Genomic DNA, 26,574 nt, shown 5'->3' with positions numbered 1-26,574 from the left:
AGTGGTGGAAAAGCATTCAAATATTTATACAGAACTTTTTTCCTTGACTTGCAATTTTTGCCAATTCCCACAATTTTACCACCAAAAAAAAACCCTTCACATTAAACAGTCTTCTAAAAATGTTTTCAATTACAACGGATGTAATGCAAGGCAAGTTTATGTAGCACCTTTTATACACCACAGTCACTCAAAGTGTTTTACAAATGACAGAATCCAAGAAAAATTTAAGGACAATTTTACCATTTTAAAAGATACAAAAGAATAAAGATTAAAAACATAATGGATGAATAAAAAATATTTGTGCAGTAAAATTGCAGTAGAGTTTACAGGGTTTTAGATTGAGCAGAAATCCTGCTGAAATGAAAATGTTTTCAGCTTTGATTTAAAAATAAATAAATGTTCAATCAATGAAGAGGAAGAGAGGTTGTTTGACAACTGTGGTCAGGAGTTGTACCTCACCCTTGATGATTTTAGCTGGTTTGTTTTGTTAGTCTCTTGGCTTTGACTCATTCATGAGTGTAATAAGGAGGAAACCTGCATGTGTCTGCGTGTGTGTGCATGTTTGCGCTTGCATGCAGTGTTAATCTAGAACCACAGCGACCATGTTTGATGGCGAGTGACTCTGGCAGCCAGGATGAGTTCATGAGTACCCCCTTCTGTCCTCATGTGCATTGTGGTAGGAAATGCTTGCTCTCCTGACTGTCACAGCTGTCCACTCACATCCTATAACGTCATGGCGATACGGCCCACCACCATTCACACACACGCACACGCACACACACACACACACACGTGCCATTTTCGTTCACAAACAGGATGCGGCACACTGAAGGCTGTTTCATGATTGGTTGGCTCATTTCCTATTAGATGAGATAGTAGAAATGAGGTCTAATTGGCAAGAAATGGTCTGCGTCTAATGATGGGGTTTATTTTCAATATCATGTGTTGTGTGTGTGTGTGTGTGTGTGCCTTCATATTTATGTACTAGTGTAGTGAAATAAAACAGATATACCAGAGATATAATTTTATAGGAAACAACTTTCGCTCAGACATCCAAGCCTATAGAAAATAACACAGGTATACTGGGAGACTGACACAGGCAAGCCCAAAACAAACCAGAGATATTAAAAGGATGTCACGGCTTCGGTGTTCCATCTTCTCTGCCTCTCAGTTATTCAGTTGGGGTTAATTGTATCATTCCCTCAACCCACCAGATGTCTCCAATCTACCTCGTAATGCTCAGTCTCCTGCCTGCCACGCCCACCATACCTACAAGGTCCCTAATCTGCTCACCTGCAGCCACTCTGCAATTAACACACTCAGAACATCAACTCTCTGTCTGCCACTGTAAGGCTGCCACATCCTGACTTTTCATCTCTTGTAGCTCAAGCATTAGTTTTCCTAGTGTTCTGTTTCCTCGTCAGTTTTGGACCCTGTCTAGATTCCCATTCCCTTTTCCCACTGTATTTTGTTTATCTGTCTGGTCTTTACAATTTCAACAATTCTTTGAGATATGCTGCATTCAAATGGAACATTTGAGAGTTATGCCATGTTTGCTGACATTTACAGAAATAGCAGAGGCCATGGAAAATAGATTTTTTTGTTGTTGAATGTTAAAGCAAATATATTGTAATTTTAGTCATGTAGAGTTCTTCTTCATAACTTGCCTCATCTTGCCTTGGCCTCAACTTTTACCTCTGTGCCTTTGCATTTCCTACATTATGGTGTCCCCCTTTTAGCTTGCTAAATTGTTATCATCTGTGGCTTCTAGATGCCGTCCACGTTGACGTTGCCTGGCAATGGTGTTTTTATGACTTAACCCATTGAACGCCAAGCATACAGTGCCCACCACCTCCCATGCCGTAACCACAAGTTCCATTTGAAGGCAACATTAATCTCATATTTTTCTTCACCTGCCTCAGTGTCGTGCATTTGGGTTCTCTCCTGTGTGAAACTGACAAGGGATAGATACAGTGGTATAGATTGTGTAACAAAATCATTAAAATGATTTTTCATGGAAATTAGTGAGTGGAAATGTCTGTTAGCTATTTCACTGAACTTTACAGAAACCATTAGAAATTATTCTCTGGTTAGCATGGATGTCCCCAACAACATCCAGGGCAGCGTGGTCAGTATAAGGGGCGATCAGAAAGTCCTGTGACTGCTCCTGTTGCATGCAAACGCAGAGTAGCACCCTGACATGCATGAAGTGGGGAGGAACGATTGTGTTGTGGGTGAGAACATTTCACGTTTTAATCACGCCAAGAGTTAGTGCCATCGCACCACAGTTCATATAATTTTTTACTGAATATTTTCCATCAGAGGTCTCAGAGCATCACAGTTAAACTCGGTGTTGACAGTCTAACCCTGGGTGACAAACAAAACCCACCTAGTTGTGCTCCTGATCTGGTGCAGTAATTCCGTAATTTGGAATACTTAATCACAAAGGTTATAGCTTCTCTCTGCTTCATAAACGTCATGGTTTTGTGCTCTATTTGCACACGACAGAAGCAATCTCTGAACTTTTTGATCCATCCTCATGGTTTTCAAGAACATGGACGAGTCGACGAGATCTGCCATCTTTGATTGGATGGTAATGCAATCGACGTAGACAGATATTTGTATAGACATACAACCACAAAACTGTCTTTAGGATGGAAACATCCAGCAGCAAACATCACAGATCAAAGTGAGCTCCGCTCATATGCTGATTATTGTACTTTATTCCCCAGACCAGTGTTTCCTAACCTTTATGAGGAGGTCCTGACATATTCTGACATGTAAATACATAATTCATTTTATTCTTATTATTTTCTTCGATGGTAAAACATCTTATGTCGCACTCGTTGACATTGGTGTTTCATATAGATAACCCTTTTACCAGTACGTTTTTTCCTCAATGATGAGGGAAAACAAGAGTTTCTGTTGTGTTTTGTATGGAAATGTCAAGTAATGAAATGTTTTAATGCCATACATTGATATCACACCTGCAAGAAGTAGTGCTAGTAGTAGTAGTAGTAGTAGTAGTAGTAGTAGTAGTAATAGTAGTAGTACTAGTAGTTAACAGGACTGGTAGTAGTAGTAGTCGTGGTAGTAGTGGTAGTAGTAGTAATAGTAGTAGTAGTAATAGTAGTAGAAGTAGTAGAAGTAATCGTGGTAGTAGAGTGACAGACAAACAGACAGGCGGACAGAAAGACAGACAGACAGACAGACAGACAGACAGACAGACAGACAGACAGACAGACAGACAGCCCGTGACCAGCTGGTAACGTTCACACAGACAGGCAGCAGTTATTCAGTCATGTTCTCCTGTCTGTCCTCTGAGAGGCCCTGTCTCCTCTTACCAGGATGTGTGAAAAACTCATTCACAGCCCCGGGCCCCCAGCTGGGCACAGTCACAGTAATTAAACTACATCACTCAGCCTCACGAGAAAGCTGTGTTTCTCCACTTTCCTCTCTTTTTCTCAGCTACATCCCTCTGCCTCAGCCCACCTCTGTATTTTTTTCATTTCATGTTTTTGAGTCCTCATCTGTCTGTTTCTTAAAAGAACAATTCAACATTTAGGGGTATGAATATGCATCTTTCTTTAAAAGAATAAGTAGGTGAACCTGACCAATACCAAAACAGATTTTTGTGGAATGATATCTATAAGTTGAAGTTCTTTATATATGTGCAGCATAAACAGTATATATAAACACTTTTTTCCCCCTCTTTCTTCAAATGTTATAAAACACTTGACACTTGTGACAAAGATATGTAATGGAGGCAGGATATTTCACACTGACATCAGTGTACTGAAACACAATTAAGTAATACACTTTATGTTTAAGTCTCTGATTGTCTAAATTCTGTTTTATTATGTGCAGCACTTTGGTCAACCTCTGTTCTGTTTGAATGTGCTACAGAGAGAAATCTGACTTGAATTGAGCTGCAGATACTGTATACGTAGTACTTCTGTGAAGGTTTGTCACTGTATGCAGCCTATGTAACATTGCATGTAGCCATTTGGTACATTAGTACTTTAAAAGAAAAATACTAATTCGTAGTGCATTAACTTGTGACATAGGAGTTCAAGTAGATTTTCCCTTCACTTATTTCCTGTAGAAAACGTCATCAATTCCACTTCACACCTCCATTCATGTTTATGAAAGGTTGTCCCTCCTGTGTGGAGGGAAGTGTAATTCACATCCAACATAATGGCGGCTTATTGGAAGGCAACATGAATATCAGTCAGTCACATTTTTGAATGATGTTGTTTGCATGAACAACAAAAAATAACCGACCTCTGTACTTTGATGGGCAGCATGAATCACTCTTGTCTCTGTATCTGACTATGCCATTACTTCTTCAATGTTAAAGTAGTTCAGGTTCTATTTATATTCCAGAGATAGAGGTTGAATCGCATGATCTGGGTATGTTGTGTATTTGTCGAACTACACAGGAAATGGGCCACTATTGTGTGTCTGTGAATGTATACCTGTATGTAGAAAATATGTGCGTTTGTTAGAATTAGACTTTTTTTTTTAGTATTGGTTGTGTTTTGTGTGTTCAACTCCTGTTAGTACATACTTCAATGGTCATACCTGTGTGTTGTTACTATACAGAGGAAACTGGCATGTGTCTGTGTTTCTCTGTGTGTGTGTGTGTGTGTGTGTGTGTGTGTGTGTGTGTGTGTGTGTGTGTGTGTGTGTGTGTGTGTGTGTGTGTGTGTGTGTGTGTGTGTGTGTGTGTGTGTGAGAGCAAGTGACAGACGATAGCATCACCCTCCATATTTCCTGTGCCAGTGTCTGGCGCCCACATGGATATATTGTGCTGATGATAAAGGGATATTAAAACTCAGAGCTTCTTCTTCAGCCTGCTCCCTGCCCGGCTGTCTGTCTGCACAGTCATCAGATCAGCTCCTCATGGGCAAATGTGCACACACATAGACAGAAGCATGAACAAACAAACAAACAAACAAACACACACACACACACACACACACACACACACACACACACACACACACACACACACACACACACACACACACACACACACACACACACACACACACACACACACACACACACACACACACACACACACACACACACACACACACACGTGTACTTAGCAGAACCAAGTGAGTTATTGATTGTGATAAAAAAAAAAAAAAACCCAGCGCGGAGGTTGATTCATGTTTCATTCGGTTCCTTCAGGTTAGCTGCTGATTCTGAATAGACAGCTTATGCTTCGGTCACACACAGAACACTAGCATCTTTTTAATCACTGCTTTGACTCAACGTTGTTTTGACGGCAATGTGCAAATTGTAAAACTCAGAGCAGATCATCAAAAATCCACGAATCCAGCTACATCCACTCAAGTAGTATATCATATGTTGTTTTTATTTCCAAGAACTAAAACAGAAGGGTAATCCTTGTTTTATAATTGTAAACAGATGAACATAGACGTAGGTAAAGCTCCAATAAAAGCTCCATATTCCAGGCTTTGATGGGTCTCTGCTTGATTCTTTCTCAGTATTTGGGTGGAGTATAAATGTGGCAGGTGGTGGTTCTGGGTGTTGCAAGGGAGCACTGCATGACTGCGAGAGTCTGGTGTGGACACAGACTGATTCATTAGGAAAAATACTGAATTGCAATGTTGAAGAAACACGAAGAGAGGCTAGCTTGGAAAATCATTCACCACGAAGGACAGAGAAAACTTTTGGTATATCTTGAAATGAACAGGAAAATCAAATTCATGAATTTGTTGTTGAGGTATAATTCTGTCTGTTACCAGCTGCTGAAAATGTCTTCTATGTTGTACCTTCATTAACGATCCCATCGGTCACAATTGTGACTACATGTTTCTGGAAGCTTAAGAAATGGTGTTTGGCTTTTGGCAAAAAAATGTAACTTTTAAATGAAAATGGTAACGTGTTTGAGAGCTAGTCATGTCGCTCTTGGACTCCGTAACATTTATTGACAGCTGAACTACACCAAACCAACTGAATACACTTTTTTATGTGAACAACATTGTTACTCCACACAGCTACTTAACCAGTGGAGACCCCTGCCTTAAAGTTTGATCTGACCACTTTGACTGTTGCATTTGTCCTTTTTTTGCTCTATCGCATAATTCTTTTGCGATGATTGGATCTTTAAGCACTTCAAAATGTGAATATGTTTCAGTCAAATCAAGAGAACTGTAAACATTTTATTTCCTCACTTGGAGAAAAAAAAAAGTTTCCAGCATCTGGAGGAGCCGTTGATTTGGAGCAGGCTTATGGATCCTTTATAGAGTACAGCTTCAGAAATGTCCTGTGCTGACACATGTATACTGTCTATGAGTGGTTTAGTACAATGGAGAGAGGCACTGATAGAGTCAGAGCGTTTGAATGTTACTTTAATTCTTTACAGAGAAGTTCCTGGAAGTGAAAATGCATTTATGCATGTGCATGCAGATGTGTGGGTATTACTGTATTACGGTGTTAAGAGGCTTTTCTTCCGCACACTATTATGCAGTCTTCATCGTCGTGTCATCTTGAAGTCATCCTTCAGCCCTGAGCTCCCACGCTGCGGTTCTCCCTTCCCCATGATTCATTTCAAATTTGGGTTTCCTACGCAGAGCTGAAAAAAATGACTGAACTGTATGATAAATATAAATCATAAATTACACATGAAACAGTGTTGAGGAAATTATCAAAAGGAACATTTGGAAATACATCTCTGTCAGAGAATTTGATCAACCACACAGGCTGTGCATGAAGTATATTAAATATTATACATTACAATTGGGCACTTTCATCTTCGCAGACTGATTTCTCCCATAATGATAATACCATAAAGCACATCTGTGCTTTATTGGTTACCATGCCAACTGGTTACCAGGGAGCGATAAACGACCTTTCTGGTTGTCTATTTTTCCCTTTCCGTGTGTGTGTGTGTGTGTGTGTGTGTGTGTGTGTGTGTGTGTGTGTGTGTGTGTGTGTGTGTGTGTGTGTGTGTGTGTGTGTGTGTGTGTGTGTGTGTGTGTGTGTGTGTGTGCTGACATGAAGAATTCCTCTTGAGTATTTCTACCTTCTACATAAAAGCTATTGCACTCTGGAGGATTTTGTGCGTGCTTTGGAGCTCCCGACAGTACTTAACTGAGAGGGTTATCAACAGAACCGTTTGGGACGTTGTAAATAATATAATTTACAGTCAAATGTATGAAAAAAAAAATCAGTTTCCAGTGAAGAAGGCAAAGTTGTAGGTTTCAAGTTAAAGGTGTATTTTAACTGGCTGTAGACTGCCATCAAGGGTGTTAACTGAACAATATATTTATGAAAATATAAAAAAAAAAATAAATAATATTTTTTACAAATGTCAAAATATAACCATACAGAACACTACATACCAAGTCTCAAATTGTAGTCATTACATTGAATTACCCTCTTCATACACATTACATCGTCCAAAAATACAAAATCAAAAAACAAATAAAAGGTCAATGGGCATCTGCATTACTCCAAAAGTCCTTTTTTTTTTTAATTGCTTTTACAACTTTGTGTCTTGTTCAATTTCTTTTATTTTTAACAATTTACATTTTGTCTTTATATTTTAAATCTGATTGTTTTAATTCTGTTTTTAATTTAAATCTGTTATATAAATAAATCTGAGTTGACTGCCTTGCCACTAAAATGGATGGTATAATAGAAGGGAGAATTAAATCTATTCATCTTTTTTAAACTAATGGGACTGTCCAAGTTATAGAAATTCTGAAGTCAGAAATCCAGAATTTTGCAGAGAGAGAATCTTGAAGAGCTTTTGGCATACCATCAAAAATACTTTGATAATATTATGGATCTGTAAAATGAATACTGTGTCTTTATTATATTCAAACTCAAGTTCATATTCATTGTTAAAATAATCCGATTTAAAGAGCATAGAGGTTAAAGGATGCAAACAAACCACAACATGCAAAATGACCAGTCATCACAAAGTGGTGGGAATCGACTACAAAGAGATGCAAAATGATGCATAGAACATTTACAAGTTATGTATTCATATTGTTTCACATCAAACTGTGTATAGTTTTTTGGCTTTCATTTATTACATAAATAATTTGCAGGGCTTTGAATTTGATTTTTACATATGTATTTACTATAATTGCCCAAATGTGCCCTCCTCTTTTAAAGTCTGCCCCTGCACCCCTGTTCAAAACCTGCTCTTTGTATTAAAGGTGTGATTATGATGTACATTTTCAGCTTATTAAAAACTCGCCGACCGTAGTACCGAGGACACGAGCGCAGCGTCTCCAATACAGACCTGCTTTCAGACCTCTGAACACTACGCTTTTTTTCCAGCAAATATAATAGTGAAGAAAAAACTACTCGCTCCAATCATCACGCTGGTTTTATCCTCAAACCATCATTTTCTCGACACTATTGTTGGTCAGATTTGCAGTATACAGTAAAGACTGACACTCCAGAAAGATGTTATTGAAGGACTGTGTTTATCTCTTTGCACTACAGATTGATGTGAAGGAATGTCTCTGTTAGATTCCATATCCAACTAATATAATTATTAATCTGGGTTCACTTACCCCAATTACTCCAGTGATTATTATCCCCCCCCCCCTCACCTTAGCCCAACACACACACACACACACACACACACACACACACACACACACACACACACACACACACACACACACACACACACACACACACACACACACACACACACACACACACACACACAGCCCCACCCCCCTTTAGCCTCCAGCATGTGTTTTTTTATGTGTGTGTTTCAGTGGAGCACTTAAGTTTCCCCCTCTGTGTACAGCCAGTAATGAGGGCTGCCAGCTGTGGCTCAGTAGTCAGGGCACACACACACACACACACACACACACACACACACACACACACACACACACACACACACACACACACACACACACACACACACACACACACACACACACACACACACACACACACACAAACATAGAGAAACACACAAGGACTTGCCACAATATGTTGCTTCTCCACTTACTTGTAGGTAAAAGCCGATATAAACAGCACATGATGTAATAAGACACAAATATGACCAACCGGGTTTGTGGTGCTGAAATACGTTTTTTTTTTTTTTTATCACTGTAAATTCAGTATATTTTGTATCGACAGTTTGATAATTTTTTTTTAATGATTTTCTGACAGTTTAAGAACAAAACAGGACATCAAATAATCAAACAAACAATCAATAGCTTGAACATGAGGGAAAAACAAATGTCATCTGAGGTCTTTGTTTGACAAGTCCAGCATAAAATTACATTTGGTTCATTTTCAAGAAATCAATAATGAAAAAATAAAAAAACATGGTATTGATTGTTATAGTGTTATTGTTTCAGTGCTGCAGTTATTAGTCAGTTAAATAATCAGCAATGGTTTTGGTTCCTGTAAATGGTATTCTTAATGATTTTCTTATATTTTATTGACTAATTAAATAACTGGATAATAAGCCACATTATTAAATAATGAAAATAATTAGTTGCATGCCTGTATTTTAAATTGTAGCACAGTGTAGATAGATTATTATTAATGTGCCTTTTGCTTGTTTATGTGTGTTTCTGTACAGGATTTTGGCCACGGTGGGTTCAGACTTTGACCTGAGAACACTGCGAGCGGTGAGAGTACTGAGACCCCTGAAACTGGTGTCAGGAATCCCCAGTAAGTCCCTTTTTCAACATCTGAACATGTTGTGATTCTGAGGAGAGAAAAAGCTACACGACTTCTAAAAACTGCACCACTGTTATGGCCTATTTTTTTTTTGCTCCAATCCATATCCTTCCTACCTTTTATTATTCTTTCTCGTGACATTTTGATATACTTAACATATTATACACTTATATTATTATACTTCAATGTAGTTTAATTCTCTGTACTAATAATTATGTAATAATCATAATTATTTAATTCTTACTTTACAAATATGTTTTTTAAACAAGTATTCGGTTTGTAAAATTATTTAATATTTGCTAAAAATATATCTTTTAAAACCAAATGTGGTTCAATGTCAAAGCAAACAGCTCTCCCTTTTGAATGTAGCCGAAAACAAATTATTTTCACTAAGATTAGATGATGTAAATTAGTCTTAGATCATTCATAACATTTTCTCTTTATCCTTTGAAGTGGGGACATTTTTAAGAACTAGGCAGAGCCCTGCTCACACTGTCCTCGTCTCTTTCTGTCTCCCAGGTCTCCAGGTGGTGTTGAAGTCCATCATGAAAGCCATGGTTCCTCTGCTGCAGATCGGCCTGCTGCTCTTCTTTGCCATTGTCATGTTTGCCATCATCGGGGTGGAGTTTTATATGGGAAAATTCCACACCACCTGCTTCAAGATCGACACTGGTGAGAGCGACAGCTTGGTTGTGGCCTCTGTTTGTATGACAACACTGATTATCAGTTGAGAGGGCGCTAGGAAAAACTTATTTTTTTCTTTGCTCAGCTGTGTTCCTGTATTTGTTACAGATGAGAACATATATTTCATCGCATATTTATGTCGGTGTACATAAATGATTCATAAATTGTGTATATACTTGGGGCTTATGGAGAGCGGCAGTGCTTGCAGGCAGTAAGCCGACATCAATGCAGCAAACAAGCTCACAGCAGAATTTCTGACAGCCACTTTTCACATCTTGATTTTGATAGATGTTATTTTCAGTCTTGAGCTTCTGATTGATAGCTTCGGCTATAATTCAGTGGACATGCTTTTTACTCGGCTTCCTGATCAAAGGTGAACTCAGATGGTGTTAATGAGGTTATAATCTGTGAGTGCTAGTGAGGATAAAGTCTGTGTTACAGTTTTTTAGTTTAATCTCAATATACATTGACTACATATTCCAATACATGTTGTATAAGGAGTTTCTGACTTTATAAATACATTTGACCTCTCAGGAAGCTTTTGTATCACAATTATTTTTGTACAGAAATCAAATCTTGAAATTTGACTGTTTAAACTTACAGATGTGTGATCAGTCAGACTGCACATCAAGTCAGTGTTATCTTCTGTAAGAGTCACATGGTAATGCAGTTGAAGTCCAGGTGATTTTGAAAAGTCTGAAGTTCATTACCTTGAAACAAAAATCAAACTTTGGGTTATTTTGTTTAACATGTCCTGAAACATACTAATAATTTCAGTGGAAGTTTCCCATTTATTTCGTTAATAATTATTGGGAAAATAATTGTGTTCATTCGGTGCACCTTCACTTAAATGTACTTGTAGTTAACGCTTCTATTACCAAAAGTCATTAACATTTTCAGAATTAGATTAAAGATAATCACACAATTCAACATACATGGAGAATACGGTGCAGGAATATATTAATATTTACTTTGGTTTAAATGGATCTGTGTCTGTTTTGCACTCATTCAGATTTAAGAAGTTTCAAGTGAATTGCTCTAAAAAAAAAAAAAATCATTTAAATATAGAAACTTCTCCCCGTATTTGTTGAATTGTAAACCTGTAATTTACAACAACAGAAGATAACTATATGACTGATCAATTTGCTCAGAGATGGTTACTTTAGAAAGTAAAAGTTATACTCGTGATTAACTGGAATAGGTTAAAAATGTTACAATTAAACACATTTGAATAACAATTAGTGCTAAACTTTTAAAGAAATTACAGTTTCAAATCTGAAATGATCAGAAATCTGTAGGAACCACTCGCAGAACAAGGAGCAGTGTAGGCCTTCTCAAGATGTCACAGTCGTCTTGGTGACAATAAATAATAGAATAAATCATCCACTATATATTTAATATTTCAAAGGTCTGCTGATTGATTTTCATATATTTGACAAGGGATGCAAAGCCACTGTTTCTAACTTTGAGACCACACACACACACACACACACACACACACACACACACACACACACACACACACACACACACACACACACACACACACACACACACACACACACACACACACACACACACACACACACACACAGTCACAGACCAGTGCACTTCACCTCAATTATTATCTTATCTTTATTGTAAAGTAGTCTGTATGTGAGTATGATACCAGAATCTGTTATGATGCTTTTTAATGTGTAATGTGCTAAAAGGTGTCCTCCCCTGTGTGTGAGTTAGCACTGCAGCAACAACCATTTCTGATAAATCAAAAGCCAGGCAGCTATTACGCTGCTGTTATTATACTACAGCGTTATAGTAATTATAGTAAACAGGCTGCTTGGCTGAAATTACCCATTGTGTAATGCAGTGATAAAAAATTATGAGAAGGTTTTATTTCCCCGCTGCTGGTGTCAGATAAAGTGTGAATGCGTGACTGTGGGGGTATGAGTTGGGCCAGTTATGTGTGTGTGCGTGTTTGAACCAGAGAGGGTGCTTGTAGTGGTGTGAGCAGTTGTGACAGCCTGTTAATGTACAGTACGTGCGTTATTGAGTTATTTTGATTACAGAGACGACACAGCAGGGTTCGATAAAGCTGAGCAGCGCTACGAACAACTTTCTATATGAGGGCTGCTGTGTTGTTGTTTTCCTGTGTGTGTGTGTGTGTGTGTGTGTGTGTGTGTGTGTGTGTGTGTGTGTGTGTGTGTGTGTGTGTGTGTGTGTGTGTGTGTGTGTGTGTGAATGAGCGACTCATGAGCAGGTAATGCTGGACAACCTTGTGCATTATGTATCTGCTGTGAGAGTTTTGCAGTCACTATGTGTTTCTTATTGAAGATCTTGACTTCTTCGTCCTTTGCATGATATGAGTTTTTTTTTCCTTTTTAATTCCTTCTGAGACTTTTCCTTTACATAAATAATGACCATATTACTGTGTCTGAATAGAAAACACTCATAAGGATTGCAATAATTTCCCTTGTGACATTCATTACATTATATACAAAGTTCATGATCGTAAGTTTTTCTGGATCGTCATGCCCGGGATGCAGGCCGGCCTGCTGGCAATCTTTCCCTGCGCCCACCCCAATGGTTTTCTCTGCCGGTGGTGGGCCCCCAGGGTGGTGCGTCCATGTTGTTTTTTCGGGGTTGACAAGCAAACTCCCCTCGCAGGCAGGGCTCCAGCTGGGTGCAATTAGGTTTTTCCTAATCAGGGCTGGGCTGCACTGCACCAGAAGTAGCTACTCATCTGTGTGTTTAGTCTGGCCTCTCATTCTTTCAGTAGTAGCCATACAAGTGGCTGAAATGAGTTTCCTCTGCAGGATGTCCAGGCTCAGAATTGTAGATATGGTAGGGCTTGGAGTAGAGTTGCTGTTCCTTCGCGTTGAAAATAATCTGTTGACGTGGTTCGGGCATCAGATTAGGAAGCCTCCCGGGCGCCTTCCACTAGAGGTTTTCCAAGTAAACTGGTAGACCCCGGGGATAGACCCAGAACATGCTGGCGAGATGATACATCTCATCTGGCCTGGAAATCCTCCAGTAGGTGCTGGAAGACATTACTGAGGACAGGGACATAGGATAAGAGGAAGGAGATGGATGGATGGAAGGATAAAATAAAAAAATGACTTAAAATCTTCTGTTGCCTTTTCAATTGGCAGATTAACAGTGTTTAAATGACAACTACTAACCAACATATCATTTCCACTTCCACTGCAGTAAAAATCTGTATCAATCCTCTTTATAATATATAACATATTTATCACTACAGTATTCCATAAATTTGTTAACATGCACAATTTTATGGTTTCATATTTACCATCAATAACAGCCCACAGCACTATAAAATATGTCTTTGATCCTGAAGGTTTACAAGATAGCAACAATACATTATGTACATCATTTTTTGTATATAAATATATTGTTTTTTGTTTTTTTTTAAGGATAATATGAATTTGAACATTAAGTAAGTACATGGAAGAATTTAAAAGGCACCCACACATACATCGCACCTTTTAAATCAAAATATATAACAATAAATACAGATGTTATTTGAAAAAAGAAATACAAAAATATTAGCTCTATTTTTTTTTCTTTTAGAAATGTTCTTTTTTCTTTATGGAAGAACATTGCCGAAGAAAACAGAGACCCGAGAAGTTCCCATATCATCATCGGTGGTCACTGAGTCCAGCTGACTCTGCACCTGTCAGGAGGAACGAGAGAACACATTTTACTGGAGTGACACCAGAGGCATGTTGGCTGTGCAGTCTGGCTCTGCAAATCATCGTTAAAATTTGGCACAGCTTGCGATCGAGGCACTATCCTTCATGAAACTCTGGGTGCACGAGGCATCTGTTATACTCAGCATATTTATTCATTATTCTGATCCCCATCTGCTGACATGAATGCCAGCTCATCCTTTAAACAAACGCTGAGCACCCTCCATGTCGCCTGGTACTATTCATAATCCCTGAAAACTCATCGATAGTAAGACACGTCTTGTTTTGTAAAAAATACATCCACGCTGGGCTCATAGAAACTGAGAAACACAATTGTTTTATAGTTTCAAAGCAAAGCTTGATCAAATTTCTTATCTCGTTTAATGATTTTGGTCCAGCGCTTTAGGAATGGTGTTGTAAAAGTTGTGACTTTACATAAAGTGAATTTCATCACTCCCAATACTTCACATCTGTTTGTCTGTGTGTGTGTGTGTGTGTGTGTGTGTGTGTGTGTGTGTGTGTGTGTGTGTGTGTGTGTGTGTGTGTGTGTGTGTGTGTGTGTGTGTGTGTGTGTGTGTGTGTGTTACATTAGGATTGGATTTATCAGAGTGAGGCGTTCCCATGAAGACCATCATTGAAATCCTGTCTCAGACTTTTCTTCAGTCTGCTGGCAGCTGAAACTGTTCTGCAAAGTTTCTTTCAGTCGGTTTCGCTGCTTGAAATGAAATCTCTTTGACTTCAGTAGCAAGTGGGCCAAGTGGAAAAAAAAACCCCACAGAGGGCTCGTTGTCCACACAGAATACTTTGTCAATTAATGTCTACAAATAACTAGAATAATGTCAATAGAAAGCAATGTTTTCGTTGTAAACACCTGGTAAAGCAAATAAATACCTGTCACTCTATTCGCCCAGGTACTGGCAATTTTCCCAATCAACTTTACGTCTCTTTGAGTAAAACATTTTAAAACTTGTTAGTTTAGCTTCCGTGAGTTTCTTTTAGCCTTGCCAACTTGAGGCTGAACAAATGGCCGGTGCTGAGCTGTAATCCTGGTGCAGTCAGTCACAGCACATGCTGTCGCGAACACACACGGGGTTTCCCTGATCCTCCCCGCTGCCATGCAATCCTGTCGCCACACAGATCGTCTTAAGATGCACATTCCTACTTTCTAACATCCTTAGATGTCAGTTCAGATGTCTCAAAGTAGCTCGGAGACACTTGAGTTCTATTTATCTTATCACACATGTAAGCCTGATTTGCTGGCAGATTCTTGCAGGCCATAAACAAATTAAAAAAAATGCGGCCTGTATCCAGCCCGCGGACCACTAGTTGGAAAGGCCTGATCTACCTGTTCACGTGTGGAGCTGATTTTTTACACGATAGTACTTTAAAAAACGGTGGAATCTAAACGTGTCCATAAAATACCTAAACAGGGTGAAATGCATTCAGTCACTTTATTAATTTTCAGTTTTTCTGTTTTTGACATTGTAACCTTTAATTTGACTAAAATCTTTTATTTTCATTAAAAAAAAAAAAAAAAAAAAAGATCTGTGCATTGTATGTCCAATTTTATCGAACTGCCTCAAACTGTTAATCTGGACTTACATTTTGATGTCGTTGATCAGTCATTGTTGGCAAAACTGACACATTTGCCCCGATCATTTTCCCCAAACTGCACAGAGAACACTGGAAATAAAACCAGAAACCATGAAACATCCAGATAATTCATCATGTTGCTGTTTGAAAAGGAGGCTTGACAAATATTTGACTTCCAGGTGTTTGATGAGTTCCGGTATTATAAGTGTAGATGAGGAACCTCAGCAGCTTTAACAGCGGCATTCTCAGCTGAATCTCCAGCCACAGAGCAAAGCTCGAAACTCACTAGTGGATCGTTGGACCGACCTTCACCTGCGCTCCCAGTCTTTGTGCACTGAGTGACACAATAAGGTTGCAGCCTGACTCTGCATTATGAGCTCAGGAGGTCAACGGTCCTCATTTGGAGGAACCAGTGAAGGAGGGTGGGGCACCTTCGAGTGATGCCCTTGTGTGTTTCTCTTTAGAAGTGCCACCAGCATGACTGATGGCTGATTGGTAGGAGATTATGGGACACCGTGGAGCATTGTAGGCAGGGGGGAATGATATTTTGGCCACTGTGCTATCGCAGATACAGTTCTTACAAATATAAACTCCAAAAGGTGTATAGATTGGTAAAACCTTTTGACTATTAGAAAGCGTTTGAAAAACTCTGGTGGCTTAATGGGACACAAAACTGTCTTTGTATCTGCCTGACAAATTAAGATCTCTAAATCTCAAAAACTATAAGTTTACCTGAAAACAGAACGCATCATATCAAACCTCACTTCTTCTCTTGCCGTGTTTCTCTGTGGATCAGGTGAGAGAGCAGCTGACTGGCCTTGTGGTCTGGAGCCCCCAGCCAGGATTTGCCCCAACGGTACCGAGTGCAGAGAATACTGGACCGGACCCAACTTTGGTATCACCAACTTCGACAACATCCTGTTTGCGGTGCTGACTGTGTTCCAGTGCATCACCATGGAGGGCTGGGTGGATATCCTCTACAGCGTGAGTCTCAGCACAGCAAAAACGTTCTTTAACTGTTCATGAATTCACTTGATTTCTTCTGTGCTGTCTTCTTTTACTCATGTTCTTCACAATCTTCTTGCATCTAACCCAGCTATTTTTCTTTGTTTTTCCACTACACACTTTGCTTGATTATTCATGGTCTTCACAAGATGGTTCCTAATCATAATGGTGAATCTTGACACTGACCTTCCGTTGGACCAACTCTTTGGCCTATAAACCTAGATTTTGATGATATTTGTTGTTGATGCTGACAATCCTCAAAGGATGAACCCTAAAATGTAATTGTAATAAATAATACACTAACTATTCTTACCATGCCAAAATAACTTTTGAGATTAATATCACAATACTATTATAATAACGGTAATAAGCATATTGCCATGATATTAATAAAGCTCATCCATTTTCATGTTGAGGTAAACCATGTTGATTTTAATGATCCAATGACCTCTCCTCTAGCATCTCCTTCAGCACACCTTTCACAGTGTTTGCCTACCACTGGAGGACAAGCTCTGATTAGCGGAACTATGTTGTTTTTGCTTTTGATCATTCTCACATTGAAGTTAAATGAATATTTCAACCCCTACAGGAACAATTAGAATCTTTATAAAAAATAATGATTCATTCAGAAGAGCATACATGCTCTTTTCTCACCACCCATTTCCTTAACATTCATATAGAGACACACAGACACCTGAGAGCTGCCAACCGCAAAACTGTGAGCACTGAAGGGCATTTGGAGGACTAATTTGTTGCTTAAAGGCAATTTGATGGTAGCTGGTCATGGACGGCAATATTCACTCATTTGTTCCTTTCTGGGTTTCCATCAGAGATTTAAACACCCTCCGCTCATGAATCTCATGTGATATCTCGCCTGCCTACCTCTGTGTGTGTGTGTGTGTGTGTGTGTGTGTGTGTGTGTGTGTGTGTGTGTGTGTGTGTGTGTGTGTGTGTGTGTGTGTGTGTGTGTGTGTGTGTGTGTGTGTGTGTGTGTGTGCGCTTGCGTGTGTGTGTCTGACTCGCTGTTTGTTTTTTTCTGCTTGACATGCCCCTGTGGGATCAATGGGCCAAAGGTGTCCGGACATCAATGTGAAATCTATCAGGTCAGCTCTGAGTGTAGTTTGGCTCAGTGGGTCACAGTCAGACCAATGTCTGTTCCTGGGAAGACATTAACCACGTCCTCACTTGTCCAGCCTCCCTTGATCAGTTTAAGAGGATTAAACGGGTTTTACTGCACACCTGGGTGTTAAAACGCATTTCTGCTTTGGTCCAGAGAGGCAGGAAGCAGCCTGCAGGCCAGAAAAGGATAGGAATATAAATCTGGGTTTAAACAGAAGATAATCAGTCCGCAGGGGAAACTGTCAGGGGAGCACGGACAAACATAAAAGCAGTGGTGCTAAGACTAAACCTTGTGGTACCCCACAGGGAGGACACGACCATCAGAGAGGGATTCATTGTAAATAACAGGATGTGTTCTGCCGAGCAATGAAATTAATAAATACTGTGTATTCCAATATAATTAAGCTGGTATTAAAATACTATGGCATAAAGGTGTGGTTGGACTAAACGGTGCGATTTAAGGTGGACGTAAAGCTATCGAGATTTTGTTTTGGCCTAGATTACTAGTGAGAAACAATTAGAAAAACAACAACAACCATAAAACAACTAAACAACAGAAAAATGCTGTCAGTTGGTACATTGACTGTTTTGGTTAACTACAAAGGTCAAATGTGCACGAAAAGCAGGTGGTGAAAACTTTGATTTGTGTTTCATCTGACTATATTCTCATCACATTTCAACAGCTCTAAATGTAGTGTAATTTAACTGGAGTCCATTTTGTTTCAGCAAACTCACAAAGGGATAGTCACCGCAAATGCACACAAGGGCCTGGACATTTTTTTGTTTATATCCAACCATCAGTTTCCATTATTCAACATTAAAGAATTCAGATTCTTTTAATTTGGCAGACAAAACATAAACAGCAGATTATATTTAGTGTTTTTTGTAGTTTTTTGTATTGTGACATAACAACACTTTTCGTTGCCCAGTTCTGATTAACAGCGCAGCCAGAGCCATCTTTTGCTTGTTTCTGACAGTAAATTAGAGAATGAGGAAACATGAGGAGAGCGTCTTAACTGGACGTCATCTAACCCTCTGTGGCTGCACTCAAAGCAGAGATTATACGGCTGTGAATCCTGTCTCCTAGACAAGTGGGTCACTGGGTTAACCCCCTTACAAGTTTTTAGTACTTTTAGTACTCTCTGTTACCAACCCAAACAGTTTTGTTATCTAAATACCAGCACGTCTTGGTTTTTTCAGGCATTATAGTGTCTTATAAAACTACATGATCGCAGAACTCAAAAAGAAAAACAACATTCCCTAAAGGATGAGGGCTGTTCAGCCAAGCAGAACTAAAAACTGGCTAAGTGTCTGGGCCTGTCCGGCAATGACTGTCTGACCCACGGCGTCATCTGTTTTAGTATTTCAAAACGCAAAAGTGTTAAAAAAAAATGCATCATATATTGGACTGGCAGTACCGGCCATGAGGAAATACGACACTATACGACCCAAAAAAACACTATTTGTGGAAGGTTGAATGATGAACTCTGGTGACTTGTGAACAGCAGTTTATCAGAACAGTTATTATTTGGCACATTTTTCTCAGTCATTGAATACTTAGGTAAAATTATTTTGTGTAATTAATTTTTTCTTGTTCAAAACCATGCTTAGTTTTGTTTCAGACTACTAATACTATACACGCCTATATTTATTTCTCTCTGTGCTGTGTTAATGCCTCCATCTCAGAGGTGGAGAATTCACTCTAAAAAGTGAAAATGGTATGACCTCTGTAAATCAGTGGGAATCACTCTCTCATCTTATTATCTGCGTGATATTCCCTTAAATGACAGCACAGTGAGGGGAGAGAAGGACTGTGAAGACAACTCAGTAAATTTCACTAGCTTTGTGGAAAGTGACCAGTTATCATTGACCCAATTCATTTTACAAGTACTTGGCCAAGGATTTATTTGTTATATTGTTTCCCGCACATGTAATTCTCCCTCTTATGTTTCTCCTCTCTGTCTTCATTTGGTCTCTGCCTTTATGTTTATGTCCTCCTCTCATTCCCTAAACACCTCTCCTTTTTCTTTCCCCACCTTCTGTCTTATTCTTCTTCTTCATCTTTCCCTCTCCCAGGAGAGAGCAGCTAACTGGCACCACGTTTTGCACTACTTACAGACCTGTCTTTCCTCCTCTTTCTTCTTGCTCTTCCTCATTTCAGTCCAAACATCTCCCGTAGCCTTTTCTGGCTCATTATCCTAACGCAGCAGTCCCACAGTGTTGTGATCCAAGAATGCCTTCTCTCTCAGTCTGAACTTTTTCTTTGTATTTTGGACTTTTTCTTTTCCTTCTGCTCAGTCATTCCTTTTGATCCACCGGTTATTTTTACTCCAGCTTTCTTCTGTGGCTTTTATTCATGCATTTCTTTGCCACCGATCCAATCAGGTCTTTCTCTTTATGCTGAGTGACATCATACTCTTGTCCTCTCTGTTTTAACTCCTGTCAGTTTTTACCTTTCAAACAAGTTTGATTCACATGCAAAGACGTCTGTTTGGCTTCGTTGAGAGATTTCTCACGGCCTTGTAGAAATCACTTACGGTACATACGGTTGTGGCAATCAAGGTTCTATTTGGAAGTGTTTTGTTGGGTCTGATTGCTGGTCTCGAGGTTTTACTTCACCACACTGGAAAGTGTTTTCTTTGAAAAGCTTCCCTTCACCGTTCTGACATCTGTCTGTTTACTGTTTATCAGGGGAAATACTTGACATTGATTGGCTGGCAGGACTCCTCAAAAAAAAAAAAAAAATCCAATCAACAGTTTAACCAGTGTTTTTTAAATATAGCAAAAGTATTTTCTCCAGTTGCAACTTGCTAACAGTTTCGCTCACTCATTTGTAAGACACATTGTGACCCACAGGTTTAATGTGTAGCCTGATAAGTCCACATGGTGTTCATCTAGACAATTTCTTGTTAAAAATGGGAGTTATTTTGTTTTGTTTAGCTCTAACCATTCAGAGGAAGGCATCATGTCTGTCAGGTTGATCATTTCAGCATCATCAGTAGCTTTGGTGCCTAAACCTAACCAAACAGCCACTGCCTCGGTCTTAACTCAAACTCAAACTCATCTACTAAACCTAACCAGGTCGTTTTTAGTGCTATACTGAAGGCACCTTACTTTTCACGCCTGGGAGAGGCAAACGGGACCCAGACGTCGTATCCTTTAATGGACTGATGAGTGCATTACGTGCTTTGGTTTCACATAGGGCTGCATATTCTATTGCAAACCTTCTCACTTCTTACTCGAGTTCTTCTCTCCAAATGTTTGCTCGGTTTGTTGATGCCAATTCCAACAGATTTGGTTGTTAAAAACAGTCATCATTACAGATGCGGCTGTAAATGGTACCAACTGTTCTTTTTTATTTTAGTCCCGATACAGTGATTACATATTTCTTAGACTAATCATGATTGACAACACTCTTGGCCCTACAGAAAGTGTCTGTAACTAACCATCCCAGCTGGGTCTAAAGGTTCTGTTGCTCCACAAAGTCTTCCCCAAAGCAAATAAAATGAAGAAACTGTCATAGTTTGTGTGAGTACAGCAGAGAGGAGGACACAAACGCAGACTGAGCCGGGCAGAAGCTTCCAGACAGGCTGGTTGGCACACAAACAAAACCAGATGGCAAGGCAGAGATCACGATCCAAACAGGCGTTAATGGTCAAACAGGTAATCTACTGTTGGCAAACAAGGCTGGAGTGTTTAGATAAACACACAAAAACAATCTTGCAAGTGTGGAAGTGGGAAACAAAGTGTATATATACCAGGGAGCTGATTGGGACTTGGGCACAGGTGAGGTTGGTGTAGCAAACAGGTAAGTGGGTGGAGGATGGAAGTCAGGGGACATCTGGTGGGTGGATGGGGAAGATACAGGAGTGAAACATAGTAACAGGGCTCAGAGTAAATCTGACAACAATATGCAGCAGAAAAGAGACATAGGTGTATATGCAGACACACATAATATAGAAGCAGGGGGAAAAGGTGAAGTCTATTACATCATGAAGCCAGAATAGCATTCAGGCGGGGAGCTGTATTCTGTAGATTATATACTTTCCCGTAACCCAGTGTTAACCTCGCAGATTGATGACTGTGCTGCCTTTGCCTGGAGGGGGATCGCTCAGATCAGACTGTCTTCTCCAATGGTGCGAAAGAAAATGCAGAGTGCCTCTCTCCATCCTCCCCATCATTACCATCTTGCTCGCTCTACTTCTACCACCCCCTCCACACTTCCCTCTTAACTTCACCGCCCCCGGCGAGGCCACGTCGCAGAATGCCGGGGTGTCCCAGCAGCTGATGTCGTGGAACGAAGCCCTGCCGTCTGCCGTGTTGTTCTGCAGCTGGAGGGAGTGGTGACAAAGTAGATGCAGTCAGACTGTCAGTGTAAGCATGTTGGCACTGGTAGCTGTGAGCAGATCAAATACAAACCAGGAAGTCCAATCTCAAGACATTTAAATTACTTTATCTTCAAGTTTTAATATCTAAAAAAAAAAAAGCTTGAACAGCTACTTTTATGTCAATGATGCGAGGGTAACACTTTTTACGCATCAATGAGACAGCTGCATTGGTGTAGTTCTGGTCTTAAAGCACAGTGCTCCAGCAGGAAAGTGCAGCAAACTCCACTCAACTGTTGCCCCAGTGCAACATCATCAGGCAACAAATTGCTCTAGCCAATCAAACAAGTTTCCCGGCTTGAAACGTCATGTTGCCAGATTGTTACGTCAGAACTTTCAGTCATCATTTCAAGTTTCGTTCCCTGCAATCTGTACTTTGTTTTTAGTTCACTCTGCTTTGCCCCATGTTTGTTTTCCACTGCCTCCATCTTAAATTCCTCCAAATGTTTTAAAGTTCTTTTGTTTACCTCAACCTACTGATTTAGTGTCATGGGTTTGAATCCTTATTCCTGTTAAAACTGTGACATTCATTGTAACAACATGCCCACAGCCCCATTTGGGACTGTCTCCCACACAGCGTATGAAGGTCCCATAGACATTCTCTAGTTAGTGGCTGTTTGCTACACTTTACTGGATGTAGGGTGATAACTCGATGTACATTTGTAAAATTTAGTAGTTTGTCCAGTTGAGACAGCGAGCTTTGATGTCCGACTTTGACATTAAAACATCTGCTTGGTCATCTAATGGTTAGAATGAGATTTTTTAAAACCGTGATCACAATCTTTCTCTGAACACAACCAGATCTCAGTTATAGAAGTTTCAGATCAGAAAATAATCAGACAATTTGTTATCGTAGGCATCATATGTATCATTTTGGAAGGCTTTTCAACATGCAGTCGCCCCCACAAAGTATCAACACAAAAATTCAGCCCATTCTCATTCCTGGGACGTCAAAGCTGTGGGTGTCAGAGAGATACGCACAAAGTGGCCTTGGGAACAGTGACCACCTGAGTCAAAGAAGGAGGTCGTGTGACGGTGTACAATTAGAAAGAGTGACAAAGTCCGTACAGAGAAGGGCTGGGGGTGGTTGGATGAAACAGACACAGGACTTTCAAATGAGAAAACAGTTTTGGAGTCTGTGAGAGGGCATTTGAAAAAAATAAAAAAAAAAAAAAGCAAATAAGTCACTTGTCTAACGTAATGTATTTAACTTGCGTAACAAATGTAAAGTAACATAAATGTCATACATTATGTTACTTATGTAAAATGACTTATTTTAACCCAAACAATAATCTCTTCCTAACACTCATCATGTAACTTTGGTTCCTAAACCTAACCATATTGCAATCCTGTCACAAACCTAACAACGTAGTTTCCGGTGCTTAAATCTATGAGAGGCCTTGAGACACCACAAGACCAACTCAAGTCCTGACACGTGTTGAAATCCATCCTCAGTGAAGTCATTACACCCAACAAGAGAGGCTGGGAGGGAGAGAGTGTCCCAAAAAGAATCAGTGCTCTGTCTTAATGTTAGAAACATCATGCGAGCAGAGGAAACGGAAAGGCAGCGCAGATGAAGAGAGATTTCAGATTATGCTAATGATCATAACGTTGCCAGCTGCTGCAAAGCTGTGCTTTTGACTCGAGAAAAATATCCTCGTCTTTAGCGGCTAAACCACATGGTGGATGTTACTGATATGAAACTGTACAACTGGAGGCCAGATTAAGATGGAAGATGGATTCAGAAAAGTTTACACCCATGCAAAAAAAAAAAAAACAATAAGTATTATACTTCCAATTTATTGTATTTTTTCTTGGTTCCCCTTCAAACATCCTCTCTCCCGTTGGGATGATGAAAGCCAGTTTTCAAGGTGAAAATGATCTTAATAAGAGGGCAGGATCACACTCTGGGCTTGATTTACTAAAAGTTTGCGTGTGTAAAATCCCGTGTAAACTCCACACCACCTGCAAAAAAATGCCCAAGCAGATCTACTGACGACGTGCAGTGAGGATTGCATCTTTCAAATGTGCAGTTTAACACACGTTGTCCATTTTGCGTGTTTGCCTGCATGCATATTTAATATTGGGTGTTTCTGCTTGAAGGTGCAAAATACTGGGAGGGAACAAGTAAATACATACATTTAGCACCCGCAACAATATTTACTAAACCTGAAAGTAGAAACAGGAGAAGTGATTGTGTATTTTAGTACGACTGAAAGGAACGTATTAATCTGATGCACAAATCTGGAGAGACAGCTGCTCTTATTGTGGTGAGAAGGAGATGCAGGAAACTAAAGAATACGTAGAGAACGTGGTTTTACACCCGTGGAAAAAAAATGTAGATGACAGAGGGAAAAATTATTCTGACTTATCGTTTGTCCAGCGATGACATTTCTGAGTTATTGAATGAACTGAATGATGATTGACAGCCAATAACAAGGAGGAGCCACAAAATACTAGCAATGTCCAAACTTCTTCCGATGCAGCACTTTCCTGCCTCTGGGTCGTTCCAGCGTGTCGCTGCTTGGACATCCCACCCAATCCCGTTATTCAGGTGTGCTGTCACAGGTCCTGAATGTGTCCAGCAGAATTCGCAGGTATGCTATAGGTTTCATCAGGCTCACGAGCACTCGCGATGCTCCTCACAGAAAGATCTGGACCTGCTGATTGTTGTTTGTTCGAGGATCTCATCCAACGCCCCTCCTCTTATATTTACCATATATTTATTATTAAGCCTTTTTTTCACCTTTTTATTTTTCCCACAGCATTGACTTCCTTACTGATAATCTCCTATATAGCGTTTTGTTCTTATTATATTTATATTTCTTAATTTCAATGGGATCAGATTTCCTTTTCCTTTTGCGGTCGTTCTGTGTTTTTCATGGCTGGAATCACTTTAACACACGCAAACCCTTCATTTACAGACAGCGATTTGCACCTGATTTCAAAGACCCAATTATTCTCAGTAAATCACCTGCAAAACCGATGCAAAAAAATTAGCAAACTTTTGGAAGGAACACGCAATTTAGTACCCTTTATTTGAGATCTTAGTAAATCAGGCCCTTTGTCTTGACATGTGTCATCTTTTAATAGTACAGAGTTGTTTCTCATGTGTTTCTCATATATAGTCTGAATGGCCATGTGGCCACCAACAGGACATGCCATATTGTTTATTTTTCAGTGAAAATAATTTTCACCTTAAGATCACATTTTAGATACTGTTGACATGATAACAACTAGATCAGATCTGCATTCTCTCACTGTAATGCCGTTGCAGCCTGCTTTGGTCAAGGTTGTTTAATAATTTGCACAAAGGTTGGGAAGTGGTTGTGATTATGATTGAAGAATATCTGCTCAGTTACAGTCAGGGCAACATCATAGTCAAGGTTAAAACAAAACAGTGTTCTCTGTCAGTAGTTAACAGGAAACCAACAGCAGTCTTCTGTGTAAAAGTTGGACATTAAAAGTTCCCCTGCAGTTTGGCAGTGGAGTTGCATTGTGGGTAATGTACTTTTGCTTGGAGCTTCAGGTGTGTTAAGGTACTAGTATGCAGTCCCAAGTAAAGATGAGGGGTGGGCATCCCTTCTTTCTCGACACGTCCAGTTGTTATGTTATTGTTTGTTTGTTTGTTTTTCAAACATTGAAGGCTTCAGCCCCAACTGATGTTGATTTATGTGATGTCACGTATTTATGATATTTTGCATGATGGAGCTACAAAAAGCTCTCCAACATTTTTCTCACATTATATTGTAGAAACACACTTTGATGGGGGCTTCATTTGGTCGAGTTCCCCTTTAAACATTGGCTGCTTTTGGCACGTGAATACATTTTCTGTGTGTACATAGTGCACACCAAAATCTTTCTTAAACCCTCATCACTTTTGTAGCTAAGGAGCATCAGAGTCCCTTTCAAGCTGAGATAGGAGATCACAAGTCTGTTTGAATAACGCATCTGCTGAAATTATAATACAGTAGAGACCCGACCTGATGATTGATTGGTGAGGGCACATACGACATGGGCAGCATTCCCTGGCTCAACTCCCTAGACAGACCTTTGCTGCACCCTTGTGAACATTTAGCAAAAATCATTACGAGTTATGAGTCAAATCATGAATATAAGTGATGCAGGTTTTTCCATAGATTTGTGTATCTTACTTTATCTTGTAAATCTAATATTAATATTCAAAATTCTCACAAGGAATCAAGTTATATTGGAAAAGATATAAAAAGCAGATGATAAAAACTTTAACAATAATGCTGTGACAGTAATCCACAAAAGACAGCAGAGTACTGCGTTGGTTCACACTATGCATGCTGCTTTAGCTCGGAGCCATTCGGTGGAGAAGTGACACTGTTGTTGCAGCAGCAGGATGT

General features: G+C 39.6%; 1 protein-coding gene across 4 annotated transcripts in view; it reads left to right on the top strand.

Moving 5' to 3' along the window:
• cacna1bb (calcium channel, voltage-dependent, N type, alpha 1B subunit, b) overlaps positions 1 to 26,574 on the top strand; it is a 174,833-nt gene that overhangs the window by 50,150 nt on the left and 98,109 nt on the right. For all 4 annotated transcript variants that reach the window (XM_069705695.1, XM_069705713.1, XM_069705721.1 and 1 more), the window contains exons 4-6: positions 9,608 to 9,699; positions 10,228 to 10,380; positions 16,489 to 16,676. In XM_069705695.1, the coding sequence (XP_069561796.1) occupies positions 9,608 to 9,699; positions 10,228 to 10,380; positions 16,489 to 16,676 (433 nt within the window). The remainder of the gene's footprint in view (positions 1 to 9,607; positions 9,700 to 10,227; positions 10,381 to 16,488; positions 16,677 to 26,574) is intronic.

Source organism: Brachyistius frenatus, unplaced genomic scaffold, assembly GCF_029030835.1.
Source record: "Brachyistius frenatus isolate BFR_SWC_R1_liver_20210118 unplaced genomic scaffold, ASM2903083v1 Contig_3, whole genome shotgun sequence".
NCBI classification, from domain to species: domain Eukaryota; kingdom Metazoa; phylum Chordata; class Actinopteri; family Embiotocidae; genus Brachyistius; species Brachyistius frenatus.
The sequence above is the reverse complement of the archived record's forward strand: the minus strand, read 5'-3'. Positions and strand labels throughout refer to the sequence as shown.